Genomic DNA, 20,450 nt, shown 5'->3' with positions numbered 1-20,450 from the left:
CAGCAGCCGGCAGCGGGGATGGCGTCTCCGGGAGCTCTGGAGCCGGCGCCCGCCAGCGTCCCGGCCACCAAGCTGGAGCTCACCGTCTCCTGCAGGTGCGGGTCCGTCGGGCACGGGGGCGCGGGGCGCCACGGGCAGCTTGGGACGGGCGCCTTGGCCAGAGAGAGCCTGAGCGTGCAACGCCTGGCCATCTTGCATGTGGGACAGCGTGTGAGCGTGCAACGCCTGGCCATCGTGTGCGTGTGGGAGAGCGTGTGAGCGTGCAACGCCTGGCCATCTTGCATGTGGGACAGCATGTGAGTGTGCAACACTTGGCCATCGTGTGCGTGTGGGACAGCGTGCGAGCGTGCAACGCCTGGCCATCATGTGAGTGCTGGACAGCATGTGAGCGTGCAACACATGTTCATAATGGGGGGGCAGCTTGTGCGTGTGCAACACATGGCCATCATGTGTGGGGTAGACAGCATGTGAGCATGCAATGCATGTCCGTCATCTGTGGGGGGGGGCAGTGTGTGAGCTTGCAACACATGGCTATTGTGTGTTTGTGAGCGTGCAACACATGTCCACCGTGTGTGTGAGGGACAGTATGTGAACGTGCAATGCGTAGCCATTGTGTGTGCATGGGACAGCATGTGAGCATGCAACGCATGGCCATTGTGTGTGAGACAGCATGTCAGTGTGGAACACGTGCCCATTGTGGGGGGGGGGGCAGCATGTGAGTGTGCAATTCATGTCCATTATGTGTGCATGTGTAACAGTGTGTGAGCATGCAACACATATCCATTGGGGGGACAGAGTGTGAGCGTGCAATGCATGCCCATCGTGTGGGGGGCAGCATGTGAACGTGCTACGCATGCCTGTTATGTGTGTGTGGGATAGCATGTGAATGTACAACGCATGCCCATCGTGTGTGTGGGAAACAATGTATGAGCATGCAACACATGTCTATGGGGGGGCAGTGTTTGAGCATGCAACACATGTCCATCATGTGTTTGTGTGCAATAGAATGACAGCATGCAATGCATGCCTATCGTGCGTGTTTGACAACATGTAAGCGTGCAGCACATGCCCACTGTTTATATGTTGGGGCAGCTTATGAGCATGCAATGCATGTCCATCGTGTGTTTGTGTGCAACAGCATGCAATGAATTCCCCTTATGTGCGTGTGCATGCGACTGTGAGCGTGCAATGCATGCCCGCCATGTGTGTGTGTCGGACAACGTGTACATGTGCAATGCATTCCTGTTTGTGTGCAACATGTGAGCAATGTATGCCCATTGTGTGTGTGCGTGGGACAATATGTGAGTTTGCAATGCGTGCCCAGCATGCGTGTGCATGCAAAGACCTGTCAGCATGTAACACATACCCACCGTGCATGTGCATGCAACCATGTGAGAGTACAACACATGCCCATTGTGTGTGCACATGCAACAGCACAAGCGTGCAAAGCATGTCCATCATGTGTGCCTGTGTGACAGCATGTGAGCGTGAAAGAACATCCATCATGTGTATGTGTGATAGCATGTGAGCATGTAATGCACAGCCAGCCTATGCAAAGAGCATGGGAGTGTGCAATGCATGCATGTATGCCTGCTGTGCGTGCATGTGAGCACGCCTGCATGTCTACCATATGTGCATAGAGTGGGTGTACATGAGCGTGTGTGCCTGCCGCGTGTGCAGGGATAGTGTGTTTGATGCATGTGCAGCCTGCGCACGCAGCAAACTTGCTCTTCGGTGATTATTTCCTCTTAACCCCTAAATGTAAATGCGGTTTTCGTTCTGTTTGCTGGCGTGAGCAACACTCGCCAGCCCTCACCCCAGCTCAGTGAGAGTTCGTCGGCATGACCATGGTGCTAGGGCCATGTAAGAGTCTGGTCCCGCTTTGGGGAGCGCATGGTCTGCCCAGGATAGAGCTGGTCCACACCCAGTGCACCCCCCTCCCCCATCGCTCGCTCTCGCCCAGCGCCCCTTCCCCAGCAGGCACTCACTTCCCCCCGGCTCTGTATGGCCTGGCTGTTGACCTCAGGCCCAGGCAAAGACAATGGCTGAGTTTTTCCCAGTGGCTCCCTAGCTTGCAGCTTGGGATTCCCACCCAGTTGGTCTGGGACAGGGACCCCCAGAGGTCCTGGGTGGGCCGCAGTTCCTAGGCGCACGTGGGGTGATACCAGGGGCAGCAAAGGCAGCTAGACGGGCATTGGGAAGCCCTGGCCGTGCCGGAGGATTGCGCCCAGCAGTGCAGATGCAGCACCGCCCAAATGTCAGGTGGACGCGTCCGCGCAGGCTGGAGGCCCATTGACTGTTCTGCCCTGGGGCCTGGGCCCTGGAGCTGCTCTGCTGCCACCCGGGAACGAGCCGAGGGAAGGTACGTGCAGAGGAACGGGCGGGGTCCCTGCCTGCGCATGGCTCCATGAGCAGCGTTTGCTCACGTTCTCACCACGTCTCCCTGGTTCTGACCCCAGCCCAGGGCTGTCTGTCTCCATTGTCCAAGGAGAGGCAGAGGAGGCTGGAGGGCAAAGGACAAGGAGCAGAGCCATCGCGTGTCCTGGGGAACACCCCTGCTCTGTGCAGCAGCCAGACACCCAAGCTCGTCAACTAGTTTTCACTTGGGTCTGGCAGCACCGTGTGCTCACGAGGGTTTTGGTGGAGGCAGAGCCAGGGTATGAGGGGGCTGTGAAGCTCCTCGCCAGGGGAACCTGAGGGGTTACTGGACCCATGTGCATCCCTGGGAGCCCAGCCTGACTGGTGCGAAGGGAAGCCCCAAAACAGCTAAGTGAACTGAACAATTGTGACCCCTCGAGGCTCTCGTTAAGATAGGCCAGCAGGGGCACTGTTGCCTGGCTGCTGCAGCCTTCAGTGCATGGACCCGGAGAAGTGCCTCAGCCAGCTAGGAAAGCAGCCAGGGCTATGACTGGCTCGGAGCAGATGGAGACCCGTACCCCCTTCCTGCGGGAGCAGGGACTAACTGTCTGATCTCGAAGGGCAGCGAGGAAGCTCTCGCCCCAGGAGGCGGGGGGCATGGGCTGGATCAGCAGCGATGGATCACTCACATTGCCCTGTGCTTTGGGGGGGGCGAGATGCAGAAATGGCATCCTCTCCCCAAGGAGGCGTGTCTGCCCTTTACAGCTGTTCAGAATTCAGCAGTTGTTGCCTCTGATCAGCCAGGGGAGCTCTGTGGATCAAGAGAACTGAGCTCCGCATGTACACAGAGCATGAGGCTCGGCTGCCCGAGCGTCTCAGCTTTCCCCAGGTCTCACCGCATCACCTCCCTAAGGAAACGGACCTGCTGGGCCTGGCCCCTGCTTCCAAAGGCTTTGGGCCCTTTCCCCTCTGCATGGCCATACAGGGGCTGGAACAGTTTGTGCAGTGGAGGGCTGAGAGCCAGTGAACCAAACTGCAGCACCTGGATATGATGGAAACCACTTCAAGCCAGGGGGTTCAGCAGCCCCCCTAGTTCTAGGCCATAGCTTCGAGCCTGTTCTCAGATGTCCTCTCTTTCACTGGCATGGGGGTGGGCATGTCAGACCTGTAGGGATTGAGGATGGGGAGGGGGAGGGAGGCCAGGTAACAATCCTTGGAGCGGTCACTTCTGTGTCTCCTTCCTTATGGTCCCCTGTGCAGGGTGCGACCTGAGCTCGTCTGCTTGGTCCCTCTTTGCCCCGGGCCACCTGCCTCTGACAGACCCAGCTGCTCACAGCAAATCCAGGTGACCTGTACAGAACTCCCCTTTCCCTCATCTGCCCATCCATCCTCAGACAGAGCCGAGATGTGCCCGGGGGGGGGGGGGGGAAGAGGGGCTCTGTTGCAAATAAATATGAAGGAACAGTGAGAATTTTGGAAGTGTTGCAGGGAGGGGCCTGGGCGTGGCTGTGCCAGGTTGGGGCAGGGAGGAACCCTTGGTGTTTTACAGCCCCCAGGCCCAGCACGGGCCGGCAACTGGTCTGAGGGACTCTAGTGAGCTGGGACCCAGGCCCGAAGGGCTCCTTCTCTAGCTGAACAATTTTCCCTTGTGTGGCTCTGCCCAGCAGAGTGTTAAACATCCTTGGACCCTGCTCCCAGCACAGGTGGGGAAGAGTGGAGGGACCCTTCTGTTCTGGCTGAGTTTCTGAGCAGTCCCAGCTGGGTAGGGGGCTCAGGCCCCCTGGGACCCTGGCCCAGAACCAGGCAGGGCAGAACGCTGCTCTGAATGTGCCACCAGCCTCAGGCTGGGGTGTCCCCCATCCCTGGTGAGAGCAGACATCATGGGGCACAGGAAAGAGCTTGGGGGATTTAATAGCAGCCTTTGGTGCTTTTCAGTGTCAAACTCTACGCAGTCAGGAATGATCAAAGTGCTGCGGCTGCTGCAATTTCGGGGCGGGGAGAGCCCCGTCACCCACTCACTCAGTCAGGCTATTCAGACCTTGCTAAGTGTCTCTTTTCTTCTCACTTTGCCGCCGCTCATCTCTCCATTACCAATGCTCCTGTGCCTGGGTGCAGTAGCCACTCAGCCACCACCGAGTGCGCTAGTAAATGTATTCCCTGTCATGTTCAATCACCGTCTGGGCCAGAGACGCTGCTTCTTCCTCACCCTGTTCAGCTCATTGACCCTACTTCCCCCCAGTGTGTGCTCTGCAGTGCCCTGCCAGTGCAGCCCCCTTCCTGCACTGCTCTGCTGCTCTTTAAGCACCTGCTTCCCAGCACCAGCTCTCAGCCCTGCAGGTCAGCCCTGGGCTCACCTGCACATCCCTGGCAAGCCCCACAAGAAACAGGGCCCTGAGGCTGGCCAGTGATGGTGCCCTCAGCTGGTGACTGGCCACAGAAACCTGTTTCCCAGGAGTGCTGGGCCCTGTCGCTCAGCTGGTCCTGGTGCTAGTCCCTGTAGTCCTGTGTTCCTCCCTTTCTTCCTCTTGCACTCCCTGGTTGTGATGGGAGCTCTTCAGGGCAGGGACCTTCGCTGTGTGTGAACAGTACCCAGCAACGGGGCCCAGACCCCGGCCTGCAGGCGCAAGGCCTCTGCCTGCTCTGCGCCCTCTGCCTTGGCATCCCCCAGGGCTCCCGGGTGTAGGGTGACCATATGTCTAGTTTTGGCCAGGACAGTCCGTATCTTAAGCCCTGTCCCGGCTGTCCCGACTTCTTTGGCAAATGTGGGCATTTGTCCTGTTTGTTCTTGCCAACTAGATCAGTTGGCAAAGAGCAAACGGAACAAATGTCCATTTTTGTCCAAAATGTGGAGTGCAGAGAAACATGGTGGGGCTGAGCAGCGACCCCAGCGCAGTCGGGGACAGGCAGGGCTCAAGCGAGCAGCAACCCCAGCCTCACGTAAGGAGGAAGGATCAGACAAGTGGGAAGAGCCAGCCCTGTGGGGCGGAGGGGGTCTCAGGCCAGTGTCCTGTTTCCCCTTATGGAGCGTCTCTGGCACAGCACACATGGGGGCTGTTTCTGTTCAGCTGGTTGCGTCTGTTAACCAGGTAGAGTCCCCAATCCCCAGCCAGAGTCAGCATGGCCCGTAGGACCCTGGCCTGACCGGAGAATGCAACCCTCAGCAGCAGCTCAGAGCCAGGCCGGAAGAGCTGCCTGTGTCCTGGGAGCTGCGTCTGGCTGAGTCGTGCTGCCAGCAGGGTCTTTGCAACGGGCTCTTTGCCACCGGGTGATGAAATCAAACCGCTCCAGCCCCACAGTCACCAGCATCTGCCCCCCGCACACAGGTGGGTTCCTAGACTCCTCCCATCCCTGTGGTGCCTGGCCTCGGGGCTGCGGCCCAGGGGCTGACACCTGCCCGCACTGAAGCTCTTATGTTTATGTTGAAGGCATAAAAAAAGGGAGCGCAAAGGGACTTGTTCTTTGGCCATGCCAGGTAATGTGGGTCCCTTGCAGCTGTGCAGCTGCCTGACGTGTGCTGGCTGGGAAAGAATGAAACCCTGGGGCTGGGGAAGCGGGAGCTCCGCTCCCACGGCGCCCCATGCTGGGAGCATCTCCCCACGTCCAGCAGCCTGCCCTGCGCCCACAGCACCTCGCTCTGGGAGACCATCCTGCCTCGCCCCCACTGCACCCCATGCTGGGAGCTTCCCCCCCCCCGCCATCCAGCAGCCTGCCCTGCCCCGCCCCACAGCGCCCCGTGCTCGGAGCTCCCCCCAATCCAGTACCCTGCCCTGCCCCCACAGCCAGTGGCCTGCCCCACCTCCACAGCATCCCCTGCTGGGAGCTCCCCCAAAGCCAGCATCCTGCCCTGCCCCCACAGCGCCCCCTGCTGGGATTGCACCATGCCCACAGCCATCTTGGTTTCTTGCTGTGGTTTATAAAGTGTGGGTTATTCTGTTTGTTTAAAAGTGCTGCCTGTGATGGTGGCGACTGACAGGGAGCTGAGGGCTGGGCTCCCCTTGACTATGCACACCTTGGGCCTCTGGGCAAAGGGGAACAGCCGCGTTTCCTCCACACTGCACAGAGCAGAGATTTCACTCAGAGGCCCCAAAGGCAGAGACAGGACCCCGGGGCTAGGACAGGGCTGGGCTGTAGGGTCAGGGCACCCCCAGCTAGTCACCATCCCCTGGCTGCCCGTGGCTTTGCCTGCCCTGCTGAGTCCCCTCTGTACCCCCACAGCACCCTGGGGTGCTCCAGCCCCTCGCCGGGCTGGACTCTCCAGTGTATTTGCCCAGGAGGTCAGGGGCTGCAGGAACCAGCTGTTAACAGAAGTATTAATTTTAGTTACTGTTTGTGCTACTGCCAAGCTGCCATGGCAACAAGGAGAGGTTATACTGAAGGCCAGGCAGGCCCCTCTGAGCTTTGGGGGAGGAGTGGGGCCCCCACCACAAACAGACATTGGCCTCCTCTCCCAGTTCCCAACACCCTCCCGCCCAGCCTGGGGACCGTGCGTCTGAGCTCCGGGGATGCTGCCCGCTCCTGGGTGCAGATTCCACTGACGTGTCCTGTTCTTGCAGAACGGTTTAATGTGGATGGACCCCAATGGCCTGGGCTGGGAGCAGGGAGGGCGGCTGGGCTGGGGCCTAACACTTGGGGGCTGCAAGTTCTGCAGTAGTTGGAGCTCCCGCTGGAGCCAGGTTCGTAGACCCCAGCTCCTCCACTTCTCCCATTGCTGGACAGGTTTTCAGCCTAGCTCATGACCGTCTGTCTGTCTCCCCAGGAACTTGCTGGACATGGACACCTTCTCCAAGTCTGACCCTGGTACGTGTGGGGAGTGGAACTGGCTGGGGGACCTGCTTCAGGGCGTAGCCCCTGGCAGAGCAGGCGGGCAACATGCTCTGAGGGGGCAGCAAGGCCTGGGCAGCCGGCTCCTGCAGGCTGTGCCTGGCACTGAGCGGTGGGAGGGGTGTGTGATTGCACCAAGCTGCACAGCCTGGGCAGAGACAAACCTGTCCGGAGCAGGGTTGCTGCACAGGCCAGCTTGGCCCAGTCAGCTGAGACGAGCACTTGAGCTTTGTGGCAGAAGTAGCTTTTGAGAAGGAGAAAGCTGATGTGTGCAGTGCAGCGTGTAGTGTATGCTTGGTGTGCTGCATGTCTGGGGTGGGGTCGTGCACAGTGTGTGTGAAGAGGTGTATGAGAGCATGCATGAAGCATGCATGCTTGGTGTGGTGCACAAGGGACGTGCACAGTGTGGGCAGGTGCACGGAGAAAGTGCAGTGTTTGGATGAGCAAGGTTAATGTATATGCAATGTGGTGCACAAGGTATGCCTGTGTGTATGCATGCAGAGTGATGTGCAAGGTATGTGCATGCAGTGGGTTGCTGTTCATGAGGTGTGCATGTGCAAAGTATGCCCATGTGGGGTAGGGGAGTGCACATGCAGTGTGTGCACAGAGGGGTGGGTTGTGCAGTGTATATGTGCAAGGTGTATGTGTGCAGTGACTTGCGTGTGTAGTCATTGAGATGTGCAAAGCATGCATGCACAGTGGGGGGGGGAGAAAGAGTGCGTTCACAGGGTGCACCTGCATGAGGTGGGGAGAGTGTGCATGAAGTGTGTGCACAGTGGGGAAGTGTGTGTGAGACCTGCAGTGGGATGGGAAGTGGGGGGGTGCAGTGTGTGAGATGCGGTGGGATAGGGTGTGTCGAGGTGCAGTGTAAGACATGCAGTGAGATGGGGGTGTGGTGTGTGGGACGCAGTGGAATGGCGTGTGGGGGGTGCAGTCTGTGAGAGATGTGGTAGGATGGGGTGTGTCGGTGTGGAGTGTAAGACATGCAGTGAAATGGGGGTGTGGTGTGTGAGATGCAATGGGAAGGGTGTGGGGGGGTGCAGTGTGTGTGATGCGGTGGGAAGGGGTGGCTTCTGATGCAGAGGCAGTCATTAACCCCGCGCTCTCCTCTCTGCAGTAGTGGTTCTGTTTGTCCAGGGGAGCGGCAGCAAGGAGTGGAGGGAGGTGAGTGCTGAGCGTCAGTGCAGCGGGCCCGTCCCAGGGCCCAGAGTAGGCACCCTGCCGGCTGCCCACACCCTACCCCCACTGATACAGACACCTTACAGTGTGCTCCAGAGACCCGCTTGCCACCCCAGCTCCAGCTGCCAGTGTGCCCATCTAGCCCTGTTCTCCCCACCCCCGAACAAGCCAGTGGGCTCATCTGCCACGGCTGAGTCTTTGTCAAGGAGAGAGCAAAGCTGAGCAGTCAAGGGCGAGACTTAGCCACCTGACATTGTCTCCTCCCGCTCCCCTGGAGCCCGGCCCCATGCTCCAGAGCCCAGACCCGTTCCCAGTGCCTCCCAGAGCCCAGCTCCATTCCCAGCACCTCCCAGAGCCTGGCCCCGTTCCCAGCACCTCCCAGAGCCCGGCCCCGTGCCCAGCGCCTCCCCGGCCTGGCTCTGCACTCCCAGCGGCTCTGAGTCATTTTCAGAGGGTTCCTTGTCTAACTCCTTCATACCTATGGGCCTGGCTGCTCCTGGGCCCAGCAGCCAGGTTCACTGGTGGCTGAGCAGGGCCCCTGATTCCCTGTTCACCCGGAGGGTGCTGCATGGGCAGCAGAGTGGGCAGCTAGCAATGCAATGAGCAGCCTTCGGCCTGGGCCCCTCTCCGCAGCACCACTGCCCATCTCACAGCCTCAGTTTTCTTCAGGCTAGGGCGAGATTTCAGCTTTGCATCTTTGCATGGCTTCTCCTGGGGCACTGCCAGCAACGTGTCTGCTTCCCCTGTGTCATACTGCTGCTGCCTGCCTTCCCTGCTGGCGCTGACTTCCCCCATGCCAGCACCATGCACCCTGCTGCTTCAGGGGGTGGGCAGCACCAGGCTCCTGCCCTGGGCTCAGCTCACGGGGGGATGCTGAGTGGCCACAAGCAAAGGCTGCTGCTGCTCCCTAAGCCAGGGCTGAGACCTGCAGGCCTGGTGATTTCCAGATCCATCCCCCAGGCCCAGCAGAGATCAACCAGAGCTGGGGCCTCGGAACTGGGCTGCCCTGGGCCGGGGATAGATTCTTTCTGGAGGCTGCACCTGCTCTGCTAGCCAGTCAGCTCCGGGCACCAGCTCCAGTGCTGCCCCTGGCCTGGCTGGGACTCCGCAGCGCCCCCTTGCTGAGGGCCTGGGCATGCTCCACTCTGATCCCTGTGGGGACTCCCGGCCAGGGCCACCTAATCCCCTGCTCTGCTAAACGGGCCCATATGGCCTCCGGTCCCACGCTAATGATCTGGCTCTGCCGTTGGCCTTAATCCCAGGGAATCTGGATTACAGGCCTGGGAGGCAGCTCCTCACATACGTGCTGGGACACAGGGGCCCTGCCACAGCCATGTGGCCCCTCTGGGTTGGGTTGAACGCTGTCCCCTCACCCCCTTGTCTCCTCAGTTTGGACGCACCGAAGTGATTGACAACACCCTGAACCCCGATTTCGTCCGCAAGTTCGTCCTTGATTATTTCTTTGAGGAGAAGCAGAACCTGCGCTTTGATGTGTGAGTGAAACCTGATTCCCTCCCTCACCTGATCCCCTTCCCCGACCCTGTCTCAGCTCCCCCCGCCCAGTTCCTCTCCCCCCCGTCCCTCCTCTGCTCCTCCCCGCCTTCCTCTCCCCCACCCTGCCTTGGCTCTGCTCACCCCCTGCTTTCCCACTTGGCCCATAGTTGGAGACCAGGTTATTTGTGGCACAGCTGCCAACTGGGCCAAAGTGGAGTCCTTTCTGGGAGAGCTGGAGGTGAGGTTGCAAAGCTCTGGGATGGCTGTAGTATGATGGGATATGGTGGCCATGGTGTGACATGGCAGGGCAGTTGCAGTGTGCTGGGACATGGCAGGGTGGCTGCGGGTGGCCAGCATGACAGAGCAGCTGTGAAGGGACATCTGTGGCAGCTGCAGCACAACAGGGCGGCGGCTGCAGCGTGGCAGAGTGATTGCAGGTTGGTGTGACAGAGCAGGCGTGGCATAGCAAGGTGGCTGTGACGGTTGCAGCTTGATGGGCTGGTTGCAGGATGGCGTGACGGAGCGGCTGCAGGACGGCATGATGGGGTGGCTGTGGTGGCTGCAGGGTGATGTGACAGAGCGGCTGGAGGGTGGCTGTGGGGCGGCTGTGACAGCTGCAGGGTGGCTGTGGGACGGCCGTGGTGGCCATGGGGTAGCTGCAGGGTGGCGTGACAGAGCGGCTGCAGGGTGGCCGTGGTGGCTGTGGGGTGGCTGCGGGGCAGCCATGGTGGCTGCAGGGTGGCCATGGCGGCTGCGGGTTGGCTGTAGGGTGGCGTGATGGAGCAGCTGTGGGGTGGCTGTGGGGCAGACATGGTGGCTGTGGGGTGGCTGCAGGGCAGCTGTGCGGTGGCCGTGGTGACTGTGGGGTGGCTGCAGGGTGGCGTGATGGAGTGGCTGCGGAGTGGCCATGGTGGCTGTGAGGTGGCCACAGGGTGGCCGTGGTGGCTGCAGGGTGGCTGCGAGGCAGCCGTGGTGGCTGCAGGGTGGCTGCGGGGCGGCCGGGGTGGCTGCGGAGTGGAGTGATGGAGCGGCTGCGGGGTGGCCATGGTGACTGCGGGGTGGCTGCAGGGTGGCCCTGGCGGCTGCAGGATGGCTGCGAGGTGGCCGTGGTGGCTGCGAGGTGGCCATGGTGGCTGCAAGGTGGCTGCAGGGCAGCCGTGGTGGCTACAGGGTGGCTGCGGGGCGGCCATGGTGGCTGCAGGGTGGCTGCTTGGTGGCGTGATGGAGCGGCTGCGGGGTGGCTGCAGGGTGGCCCTGGTGGCTGCAAGATGGCTGCGAGGTGGCCGTGGTGGCTGTGGGGCGGCCGTGGTGGCTGCAGGGTGGCTGCGGGGTGGTGGCTGTGGGGTGGCTGCAGCAAGGCAGGACGATTACAAAGCTCCTCATGCTGCTCTCAGGGTTCCTGACTCTGCCATAGGCAGAAACAGAAGCTCTTCGGGGCAGGGTGTAACATGGGCCCAGCCTGAAGTCGTCATGACCCTGAAATGCAGGGCAGGACCCAGTGTGCAAACACCCAGTAGCGCCCGGGGTGGGCGAGAACATAAGATGTGGGGGGCTGGGGAACAGCTGTGCCTGGTGCCAGGGGCTTGTCTGGGCCCGTCTCTGTCTGTGCAGGGCCCAGCGCAGCTCGTGAACTCATGGAGGGCCCAGCTCCCAGCGGCCTGAGGACACAGCAGGTGCTGGTGCTTCGAAGCGGTGCCCCCCCAGTCGCTGCCCACAACAAGGGGTCCAGGAGCCCCACAGGCCTCTCCGGGCAGCGCGGGGCATCAGGGCGGCCACTGGGCACCAGCCTCCATCACCTGCTCGGCTTGGGTGTGCTCAGCGCCCTGTCTGTGGGGCCCCGTAACCCCCGTCTCATCCCAGTGCTGCCCCGGATGGAGCTCGTTCCTGGGGGGGCTCTGACTGGGGCAGCACCAGGGTGGGGGGGGTCCTGCACCCATTGCAAGGCGCTCACGGCTCTCCTCTCTTCCCCACAAGCTATAACGTGGATTCCAAGAGCTGCAACATCTCTAAACACGTGAGTGTGGACCTGGCCCCACCCCCTGCTCAGCCCTCGACTCTGCCCACCCCGGATCCACCACCAGCTCTGTTCCTCTGCTCAACCCCCAGCTCTTCCCCCTTGCACTGAGCCCCCTGAGACTCAGTCCCCTTCTCTGCCCCCCCCAGACCCAGCCTCTGTCTCTGCCCCCCTGCTCAGCACCCTGCCCGGACCCCCCAGCCCCTGGCTCTGCCCACCCCCCACTCAGCCCCTGCTAGGACCCCCTGGACCCAACCCCCGGCTCTGCCTCCCCAGACTCAGCCACACACACACACACCCCGCTCATTGTCCTTCTCGGACCCCCCAGACTCAGGCCCCTGCTCTACGCGCCCCCCCCCCGACCCAGCCTCCATCTCTGCATCCCCAGACTCAGCCCCTCCCCCCTGCTCAGCACCCTGCTCAGACCCCCCAGACTCAGCTTCCATCTCTGCCCCCCCTGCTCAGCACCTTGCTCAGACCCCCCAGACCCAGCCCCCAGCTCTGCCCACCTCCCACTCAGCACTCCGCTTAGCACCCCGCTCTGCCCTCCCCCAGGCTCAGCCCTCCCTGTCACCATGTTCCTTGCGGGGTCCCTAGTCTCAGCCATGTTGCTGGACCAGGGAGACTCTGCGGCTCTGTGTCCTACGGGGGTGGGGGGGTGTTTCAGGGTCTCCCCGCTGTGGTGCAGAGGCAGCTCGGCCCTGTCTGTAGGAGGCACAGACTGAGCCCTATTGCTGGGGCACCTTGCAGCCCCACTGCGCAGATGGGAACTGCAGCCTGGCGAGGCAGGGGCTGGTCAGAGGCTGCCCAGGGGCTGAGCCGTTTCCCAGGCAGTGCCCTGGGTGCGGGCCGGGCCTGGGCCAGCAGGAGCAGCTGGCCATCTGGTCCTGGCAAGAGAGCGCAGGACGGGCACAACATGCTTAAGGAGTTGCACTGCGTGTCTGGCACAGAGAACATGGGCCTGGCCCTGGCTGCTGCCTGTCGTTGCTCACCCAGGCTCTGCCGCAGGCTCTCCGGCATTCCCTCCCTGCTGCTCTGCGGAGCCTGCCCCCAAGGTGCCTGGCTGGATCCAGTGCTGCCAGTGGTCCAGAGCAATGGGACAACCCTCTACCTCAGAGGGGTGGCAGCCCGGGCTCCATCATCACCCTGTGTAACCTGCTCTCTCTCTGCTGCCCACACTGGGACCACAGAAGGTACGTGCCTCTCCTGCCCCCAGTGGCAAATGGGCAAAGCACAGCCGGGAGCGAGGGCTGGGCTGGGAACCCCAGGTGGGCAGGGGCCATTTGTCACCAGGGACTGAACCCTACCTATGCTGGTTATGCCTGCAGGCAATGCCCACCCCCAGCCGGGAGGGCCTGGGGGCCCTGGACAGGCCAACGCCTCCAGGGCAGGGAAGCAGTTGGAGTTGTTGCAGCACAGAGCCGTGGTGCCTATGCCTCCCACCACGGGGGGCCTCTCTTATCCCCACATCTTGTCCTGGGCCCTGGCCATTGCTCTTGCAGCTCCGGAACACAAAGGGCTGGTGGAGGTTGCCAACCAAGACATGGGCCATCCCTCCCCACCAGGGTGCCCCACATCACCTGCTCCCCACTGCAGCACTGGCCTCATTTCAGCAGCAAGCTCTGGCTGGCAGGGTGCAGGCAAGAATCCAGAACATCAGCTCAGCTGCTGGATCAGACCAATGGTCCCTCCAGCCCAGTGTCCTGGCTCTGGCAGTGGCCAGGGGCAGCAGGGAAACAGAGCACTTATCCAGCGATCCAGCCCGTCACCACTCCCAGCTTCTGGCAGTCAGAGGCTTAGGGACCCCAGCGCACGGGGTCCCCTCCCTGCCCCTCCTGGCTAACAGCCATTGATGGACCCCTCCTCCAGGAACTGAGCTCCTTCGGGTTTGAACACAGTTACACTTCTGGCCTTCACCTCCCCTGGCAACGGAACTGGCACCTCTGCAGACTGACTGCGCTGCGTGAAGCAGCACAGCCTTGTGTTTGTTTAACCTGCTGCCTATTAATTTCATTGGGTGACACCTAGTTCGTGCATTACGAGGAGGAGTAAATAACACTTCACTATTCACTTTCTTCACCCAGTTATGATTTTATAGACCTCTCTCATATCCCTCCCTTAGTTGTCTCTTTTTCAAGCTGAAAAGTCCAGTCTTATTAATCGCTCACCATACAGAAACTGTTCCATACCCCTAATCATTTCTGTTACCATTTTCTGAACCTTTTTCAATTCTAATATAGCTTTTTTGAGATGGGGTGACCACATCTGCACACAGTATTCAAGATGTGGGCATACCAGGGACTTATATAGAGGCGATATAATATTTTCTCTGTTATCTATCCCTTTCTTATTGAGTCCCAACATTCTGTTCACTTTTTTGACTGCTGCTGCACATTGAATGGATGTTTTCGGAGAACTATCCACAATGACTCCAGGCCGGGCCTACAGGGGTGGGGGCTGAAAGCAGCGAGCAGGGGTGAGGCCTCAGCTGGAAGAGTAGGGCACTAGCCACCCCAAGGGGATGCTTCACTCGCTGTCCATGTCTGTAGCGTCGAGATTATGTTTCCAATGTGCTTCACTTCGCATTTCTCAACACTGAATTTGATTGGCCAATTTGGGGAGGTCCCTTGGTGGCTCTTTGCAGGCTACTTTGGATTTAACTATCCTAGTAATTTGGTGTCATCTGCAAACTTTGCCACCACCTGGGTAGGGTGTGCTCTGAGCCGCCCTGCCCTGGGGTAGGGTCTGGGGACACACCATGGGCTGCCCTCCCCACCTGCAGGCGAGACCAGTGCTCTGTGTGCCCTAACTAGCAAGCCTTGTTGGCAGGACTTTCTGGGCCAGGCATTTGTGGCGCTGGGCGAAGTGATTGGATCCCAGCGGAGCCGCTTGGAGAGACCCCTCACGTGAGCCTCCCTTTACCTGCTCCTGGGGGCTCCATGTGGGGGGGAGGGCCTGGGGCAGGGGCTCCTATAACTCTGCATACTGCCCCCCAAGACAGCCTGTCCCTACCCCCGCATACTGCCCCCCAGGCAGCCAGTCCCTGTCCCCCCACATACTGCCCCCCAGCCGCCTGTCCCTGCCCCATCATACTGACCCAGCCCAAGCTGTCCCGTATCCCCATACTGACCCCAGCCAGCCAGTCGCTATGGCCCACCACATGCCTGCTCCCTAGAAGCCTGCCAGGCCTACCACCCCCGCGCCATACCGCCCCCAGTGAGCCAGGCCTGCCCGCCCCCCCCCACAAATTGCCCCCCAGCCAGCGAGTCCCTGCCCTGGAGCTAGGTGAGAGCCAGCGCCCCCCAGAGGGGAAAGGCCCCTTTGTCCCAGTCCCCAACCATTAGCCTGCAGGCCCATGCCACAGCGCACAGGGGAGCTGGGGCTGGGCAGGCCTGTCACGGTGCCTGGCGCAGCAGGGCCAGTCTCACTCAGACACAGGCCAGTAAGGGAGTGAGACGACTTCTTCAGCGTGTAGCTGGGGGAGGTTGGGCTGAGGGGGGGACCACCCACAACCCGCAGCTCCAGGGACCATCCTGCCCTGCCCCCGAGGTCCTGGCCCTGCCCGCTGGCAGAAAGGCAGTTTGGAGGGGCCAGCAAGTCCCCATGGGCTCAGTCCCCTGTGGGGTGCGGCTCCCGCGAGGGAAGGGCCCCCGCAGCCAGCAGAGCACGTACTCTCCCTCCTGAGGGCAGTGGGGAGGTGCCAAGCAAGCCACCCTGAAATCTGCGAGGGCCTGCTTGGTGCATCAGCTTTGCTGCAGCGCAGGGGGCTGGGAGCCTGGGAGCCTCATCTGACCACCGCCCCCCTGTGCTGGGTGTCTCAGGCTAGGTCCTCTCTATCGGCCACACTCCGCTCTCCGGACAGTGTGGCAAGGCGTGCCTGCATAGGGGCCAGGGGCCCAGAGCTCCTGCCTGCTGCCCCCATGAGCCATGGCTCCCACTGCAGTGACCAGCCTGCCTAACAGTGTGGACGACCAACAGCAGGGCCCTTGGCTCCGTGTCAGCGATTGCTCAGCACCACCATTTTCCCAGCCAGCCAGCGTCTTGCTCCCCCCACCAGCCAGGCGCTGCCCTCCCCCACAGCACCCCCTGCTGGGAGCTCCCCACAGCCAGCCACCTGCCGCCCGCCCATAGCACCCCTACTGGGAGCTCCCCCAGCCAGCGCCCTGCCCCGCCCCCACAGTGCCCCCTGCTGGAAGCTCACCTGCAGCCGAGCACCCTGCCCTACCCCCACAGCACCCCCTGTGGGAGCTCCCCCACAGTCAGCGCCTGCCCCTGCCCCCACAGCACCCCCTGCTGGAAGCTCACCCATAGCCAGCACCCTGCCCCACCCCCACAGCCAGCTACCTGCTCTGCCCCCACAGCACCCCCTACTGGGAGCTCCCCCATAGCCAGCGCCCTGCCCCCACAGCGCCCCCTGCTGAGAGCGTGCTCTGGTCTGGCCATTGGCTTTGGCCCTTCAGTGGGCTGAAATGCTGATTTCACAATGGGGCAAATAGGACCTGGGGGGAGAGCAGCCAAACCCGCTGCAGCTGCACCTCTGTCCTGGCTGCCATCTGCTGCTACCAGCGCTAATGGGATGTTTCTTGTCCCAGGGGGGTCCCAGGTAAGAAGTGTGGGACCATCCTGCTGTCAGCTGAGGAGCTCAGCAACTGCCGGGTGAGTGTCTCCACTGGCCTGCAGACACTGCCTACACTCAGGGCTGGCTGCAGGACCCACGGGATGCTGAGGGGCTGATGGTGGCAGGGGAGGGCTGAGGCATGTGTACATGGGGGGCTGTGCTGGGGGGGCCAAAGGGTGAGTGGGGGTGTGGAGAAGGCATGGGACTGGGCGGGGCACTGCTCTCCCCGTGTCAGTGGGGTGGCCTGGGTCAGGTGGGGCCTGCTCTACAGGCTCTGAACACGCCATCTGCCTGGGTCCTGGGCTGGCCCTGGCTCCCTGCCCCAGCGCCCAGTAAGTTGTGTGGGCAGGTAGGGGTGTCATGGAGTCTCCGGGCGATGCTCTGGAACTCTCCCCAACAAGCCAGTCAGGACTTTGGGGAGCCTCCTCTCCCTTGGAGCAGACTGTCTTCAGGGCAGGAAGCTCACACAGCTTCACCTTCTGGGTCTCTCCTTGGAGCATTCAGCATCCTCTGCCCCTCCGTGCACTTCCCACAGCGAGCCCACCCAGGCGGGGTCCTGGGGAAGCCACAGGGTCCTGCACCCCCACTTTGCAGTCACACATAACTCTCAGCCAGCCAGTAACACAAGAGGTTTATTTGATGACAGGAACAGGGTCTAAAACAGAGCTTGTAGATACAGTGAACCGGACCCCTCAGCTGGGTCCATTCTGGGGGGCAGTCAGCTAGCCCCAAACTGACACCCCCTCCAGCCCCCCTCCTCTGCTCAGTTCCTTTCCTGGGCCATGAGGTCACCTGACCTCTTTGGCTCCAATACCTTTAGCATCCCCTTGCATGGGGGAAGGAGGCGACAGTCGGCCCTTTGCTCTGCAACAATTACAGCTCCTTATCCCACCACTTAGAGACTTAAGAAATACATAGGGGAAACTGAGGCACCCCTACAATATTTAGAGGAAACATTAAGAACAGTCCCACTTCATCACAGGGGGGCAGTGGTAGAGTTGGGAGCCAGGATGCAGTAGCAGGGGGTTGATGGCAGGACGAGGGCACTGGTAAAGTTAGGGGCAGGATGGGGTAATGGGGGGCTGATGGCAGGACAGGAGCACTGGTAGAGTTGAGGGGCAGGAGGGGGTAATGGGGGGCTGATGGCAGGACGGGGGCACTGGTAGAGTTGGGGGAGCAGAATGGGGTAACGGGGCTGATGACAGGGTGGGGGCACTGATAGAGTTGGGGAGCAGGATGGGGTAGCAGGGGGCTTGGCTACCATGGTGCAAGCCCCTCCTGCCTGCATCGGCAGCTGCCCCTCGCCATCCACCCCCTGCCTGGATCCTGACTCCCCCTACCCTGCCTCATCCTGACGGAGTCTGTTTCTTTCAGGACATTGTCACGATGCAGCTCTGTGCCAACAAGCTGGACAAGAAGGACTTCTTTGGGAAATCCGACCCTTTCCTCGTCTTCTACCGCAGCAATGAGGACGGCACGTACGTGTGGGGCTGTGCGACGCCCCAGCCTGCGTGGGGTGGATGCCCAGCAAGGGGCAGCTGGGGTGGGTTCCTACCTGCTAGTGCCTGCCCTCAGCCCCACTTCTCTGGTGCCTCCTCCAGGTTCACGATTTGCCACAAGACAGAAGTAGTGAAAAATACACTCAACCCTGTATGGCAGCCCTTCTCCATCCCTGTGCGAGCCTTGTGCAACGGGGACTATGACAGGTCAGGAGTCAGACACGTGTCCATCCTGTCCTGCCACCGGGGGCTGCAAACACAGAGCCAGAGCGCGGGCAGATCCCAGACACACAAACTCCCAGGCCCAGCAGGGCTCTAGGGGAGGGGCAGCTCTCTGGGCCAGTCCAGTGGGGGGCAGAAGGGGATGGTGGAGCAGGGCCCTGTCGAGGGGGGATGAGGGAGTGGGGAAGGGGATCGGGGAGTGGGGCTCTGGGACCAGGGGAGGGGAAGTTTTACTGACAAGAGTGCTATCGTAGACATAGCCTAAGTCTTTTTGATAAGCTAAACAGATTGCATCCTTTAAATCTCTCACTGTAAGGCATTTTCTCAAGCCCTCAAATCATTGTTGTGTTTTGTTTTGTTTTTTTTTACACCCTCTTCAATTTTGCCACATTCTTTTTAAAATATGGGCACCAGAAATGTATGCAGGGTTGTCTCATCTGGCACACAAATGCCTCATACAGAGGTAAAAATCACCTCACTATTCCTTCTCAATGCTCCCATTTATACATCCAAGGATTACATTGGCCCATTTTGCCACAGCATTGCACTGGGAGCTCATGTTGAGTTGCTCATCGACTGTAACCTCTGAATCCTTTTCAGAGTAACTGCTTCCCAGGATACAGTTCACCATTCTGTATGTATAGCCTAAATCAGGGTTTCTCAAACCCTGGCAACCCCATTAAAACACAATGATGACCCACTTTGGGGTCCCGACCCACAGTTTGAGAACCGCTGCCCTAAATTATTTGGTCCTAGATGTATAACTTTGCAGCTGGCTGTATTAAAATGCATTTTGTTTGAATAGGCCCAGTTTACAAACTGATGCAGATCACTCTGCATGAATGCCCTGTCTTCCTCATCATTACCACTCTGCCAATCTTTGAATCATCCATAAATTTTGTCAGCTGTGATTTTGACATGGTATTCAAAATGCTGGCAGTCTCTTTATACTAGAACTTCTAATGTGTCTACCACTGATGAAACAGGACCAATGTTATCAATGTTTAAAAAAGATTTTCCAATGTAGACAAACTGCTTTTATGACTTGTGACACAGCGGATAGGAAACTGACAATATGAGTAAGCCTGGACATTGCAAGGACCAAGAATATAAATATGAGCTGTTGGATTATAATCTAAATTTCCCTCTTAGGCAAGTAGCTGGGGACACAGTGAGAATGCCTTATCTCTTGTCTGTAAACTGGGGATAAAATTATTTATCTATCTATGCTAATTACAGGAGAATTGTGAGGCTTAATCTTTTAATATTAAAAAAAAATTAGATGAAAACTATTGCATTATTAGATTAAGAATGCTGTGTGTTAAATAGTTTTTATTAAGATTCAATTTTCTTAAGCATGTAAAGATAATAAGATTTCAGTTTTAAAATGCAGTACACAAAATTAAATTCTGCCAGACCTGATAATGTGCTTCAGTTTTCTGCTTGATCAGGAGCTCTTCTGCTTTCAGTTTTTGTACCATTTCCAGTTCTATCAGGGCCTTTGCACGATCTCGTATCAGCTGGTCCCTCTCTACCTTCCTCTAGCATTGCAGAAAAATTATGACGTTGACAAATGACAAAATATGGAAACTAAAATGTTGGGATTAAATGTCAAAAAAGATTTTTTTAAAAAATGAAAAGAAATTCACCTCTTCTTCTTTACTTAAATTTTTCTTGTATTTGTAAAGCCAGTATGCCAGATAATTAATTGGGTCTGCTGGCCGATGCTCTGCCACCTCTGCAAGTCCCTCAGCTAAGCATTTTCCTATGCATTTCTTGAGGTACTCTGTATCCATTCTTATCTTCTACCAAGTGCTGCACCAATATATTAACTGAAATGTTTTAGACATTATTGAGTGAGAACATGTGCACTAACAAAAGGTTTCATATGGACATTGTTGGTCATACAAATCTGTTTACATTGCTTTGGTGATACATCTCAACCCTGACATGGGGAACGATTTCTGGTAGTAAGGGAATAAATTCAGCCTTAATGGCCAATACATTCTTGAATGACACAGCTAAGAAAGGTGGCAACTGAGTTGTTATTTTTGTGAGATGAACACTATACTGATACCAGCAACTCATTTCACCTGTTGGAAAGCCTGTTGGAAAGACATCCGGTGGTAACCACTTTTGGTTACTACCATCTTGGTTCTCTAGAAGTGAAAGTCCCTGTATTGCACTTCTAATTAAATTCTGTATCAATCTTGGTAAAATATTACTCCTTAAGTATTGTTTTATT

The 20,450-nt window shown here is 58.9% G+C and overlaps 2 protein-coding genes across 3 annotated transcripts in view; one reads left to right on the top strand and one right to left on the bottom strand.

Annotated features, from left to right (window-relative positions):
* Nucleotides 1-6: 6 nt before the first annotated feature.
* CPNE9 (copine family member 9) overlaps nucleotides 7-20,450 on the top strand; it is a 30,607-nt gene continuing 10,163 nt past the window's right edge. Inside the window, exons 1-9 of one of the 2 annotated variants that reach the window (XM_032798930.2) lie at nucleotides 7-95; nucleotides 7,115-7,155; nucleotides 8,297-8,343; nucleotides 9,748-9,851; nucleotides 11,827-11,866; nucleotides 14,696-14,772; nucleotides 16,459-16,522; nucleotides 17,859-17,962; nucleotides 18,086-18,190. In XM_032798930.2, the coding sequence (XP_032654821.2) occupies nucleotides 19-95; nucleotides 7,115-7,155; nucleotides 8,297-8,343; nucleotides 9,748-9,851; nucleotides 11,827-11,866; nucleotides 14,696-14,772; nucleotides 16,459-16,522; nucleotides 17,859-17,962; nucleotides 18,086-18,190 (659 nt within the window). In that variant the 5' untranslated portion in view covers nucleotides 7-18. Of the gene's footprint in view, nucleotides 96-7,114; nucleotides 7,156-8,296; nucleotides 8,344-9,747; nucleotides 9,852-11,826; nucleotides 11,867-14,695; nucleotides 14,773-16,458; nucleotides 16,523-17,858; nucleotides 17,963-18,085; nucleotides 18,191-20,450 lie in introns of those variants that run through there. The other variant, XM_032798931.2, reaches the window with a different exon arrangement.
* Nucleotides 19,588-20,181, bottom strand: LOC116835784 (DPY30 domain-containing protein 1-like). Its single transcript, XM_032798928.2, has 2 exons — nucleotides 19,855-20,181; nucleotides 19,588-19,746 (listed from the first exon to the last, which is right to left on the bottom strand). The coding sequence occupies exons 1-2, from the start codon at nucleotides 19,999-20,001 to the stop codon at nucleotides 19,588-19,590; spliced, it is 306 nt and encodes a 101-aa protein (XP_032654819.2). The 5' UTR covers nucleotides 20,002-20,181.

The sequence above is a fragment of the Chelonoidis abingdonii genome, chromosome 17, assembly GCF_003597395.2.
Source record: "Chelonoidis abingdonii isolate Lonesome George chromosome 17, CheloAbing_2.0, whole genome shotgun sequence".
Classification (NCBI taxonomy): domain Eukaryota; kingdom Metazoa; phylum Chordata; order Testudines; family Testudinidae; genus Chelonoidis; species Chelonoidis abingdonii.
Note: the sequence above shows the minus strand (reverse complement) of the source record. Positions and strands in the feature narration are given on the sequence as shown.

Coding starts and splice junctions, on each gene's coding strand:
- LOC116835784 (XM_032798928.2), bottom strand. CDS start 20,001: ATGGATACAGAGTACCTCAAGAAATGCATAGGAAAATGCTTAGCTGAG. Junction 19,747..19,854: donor ATTTAAGTAAAGAAGAAGAG/GTGAATTTCTTT, acceptor CTGCAATGCTAG/AGGAAGGTAGAGAGGGACCA.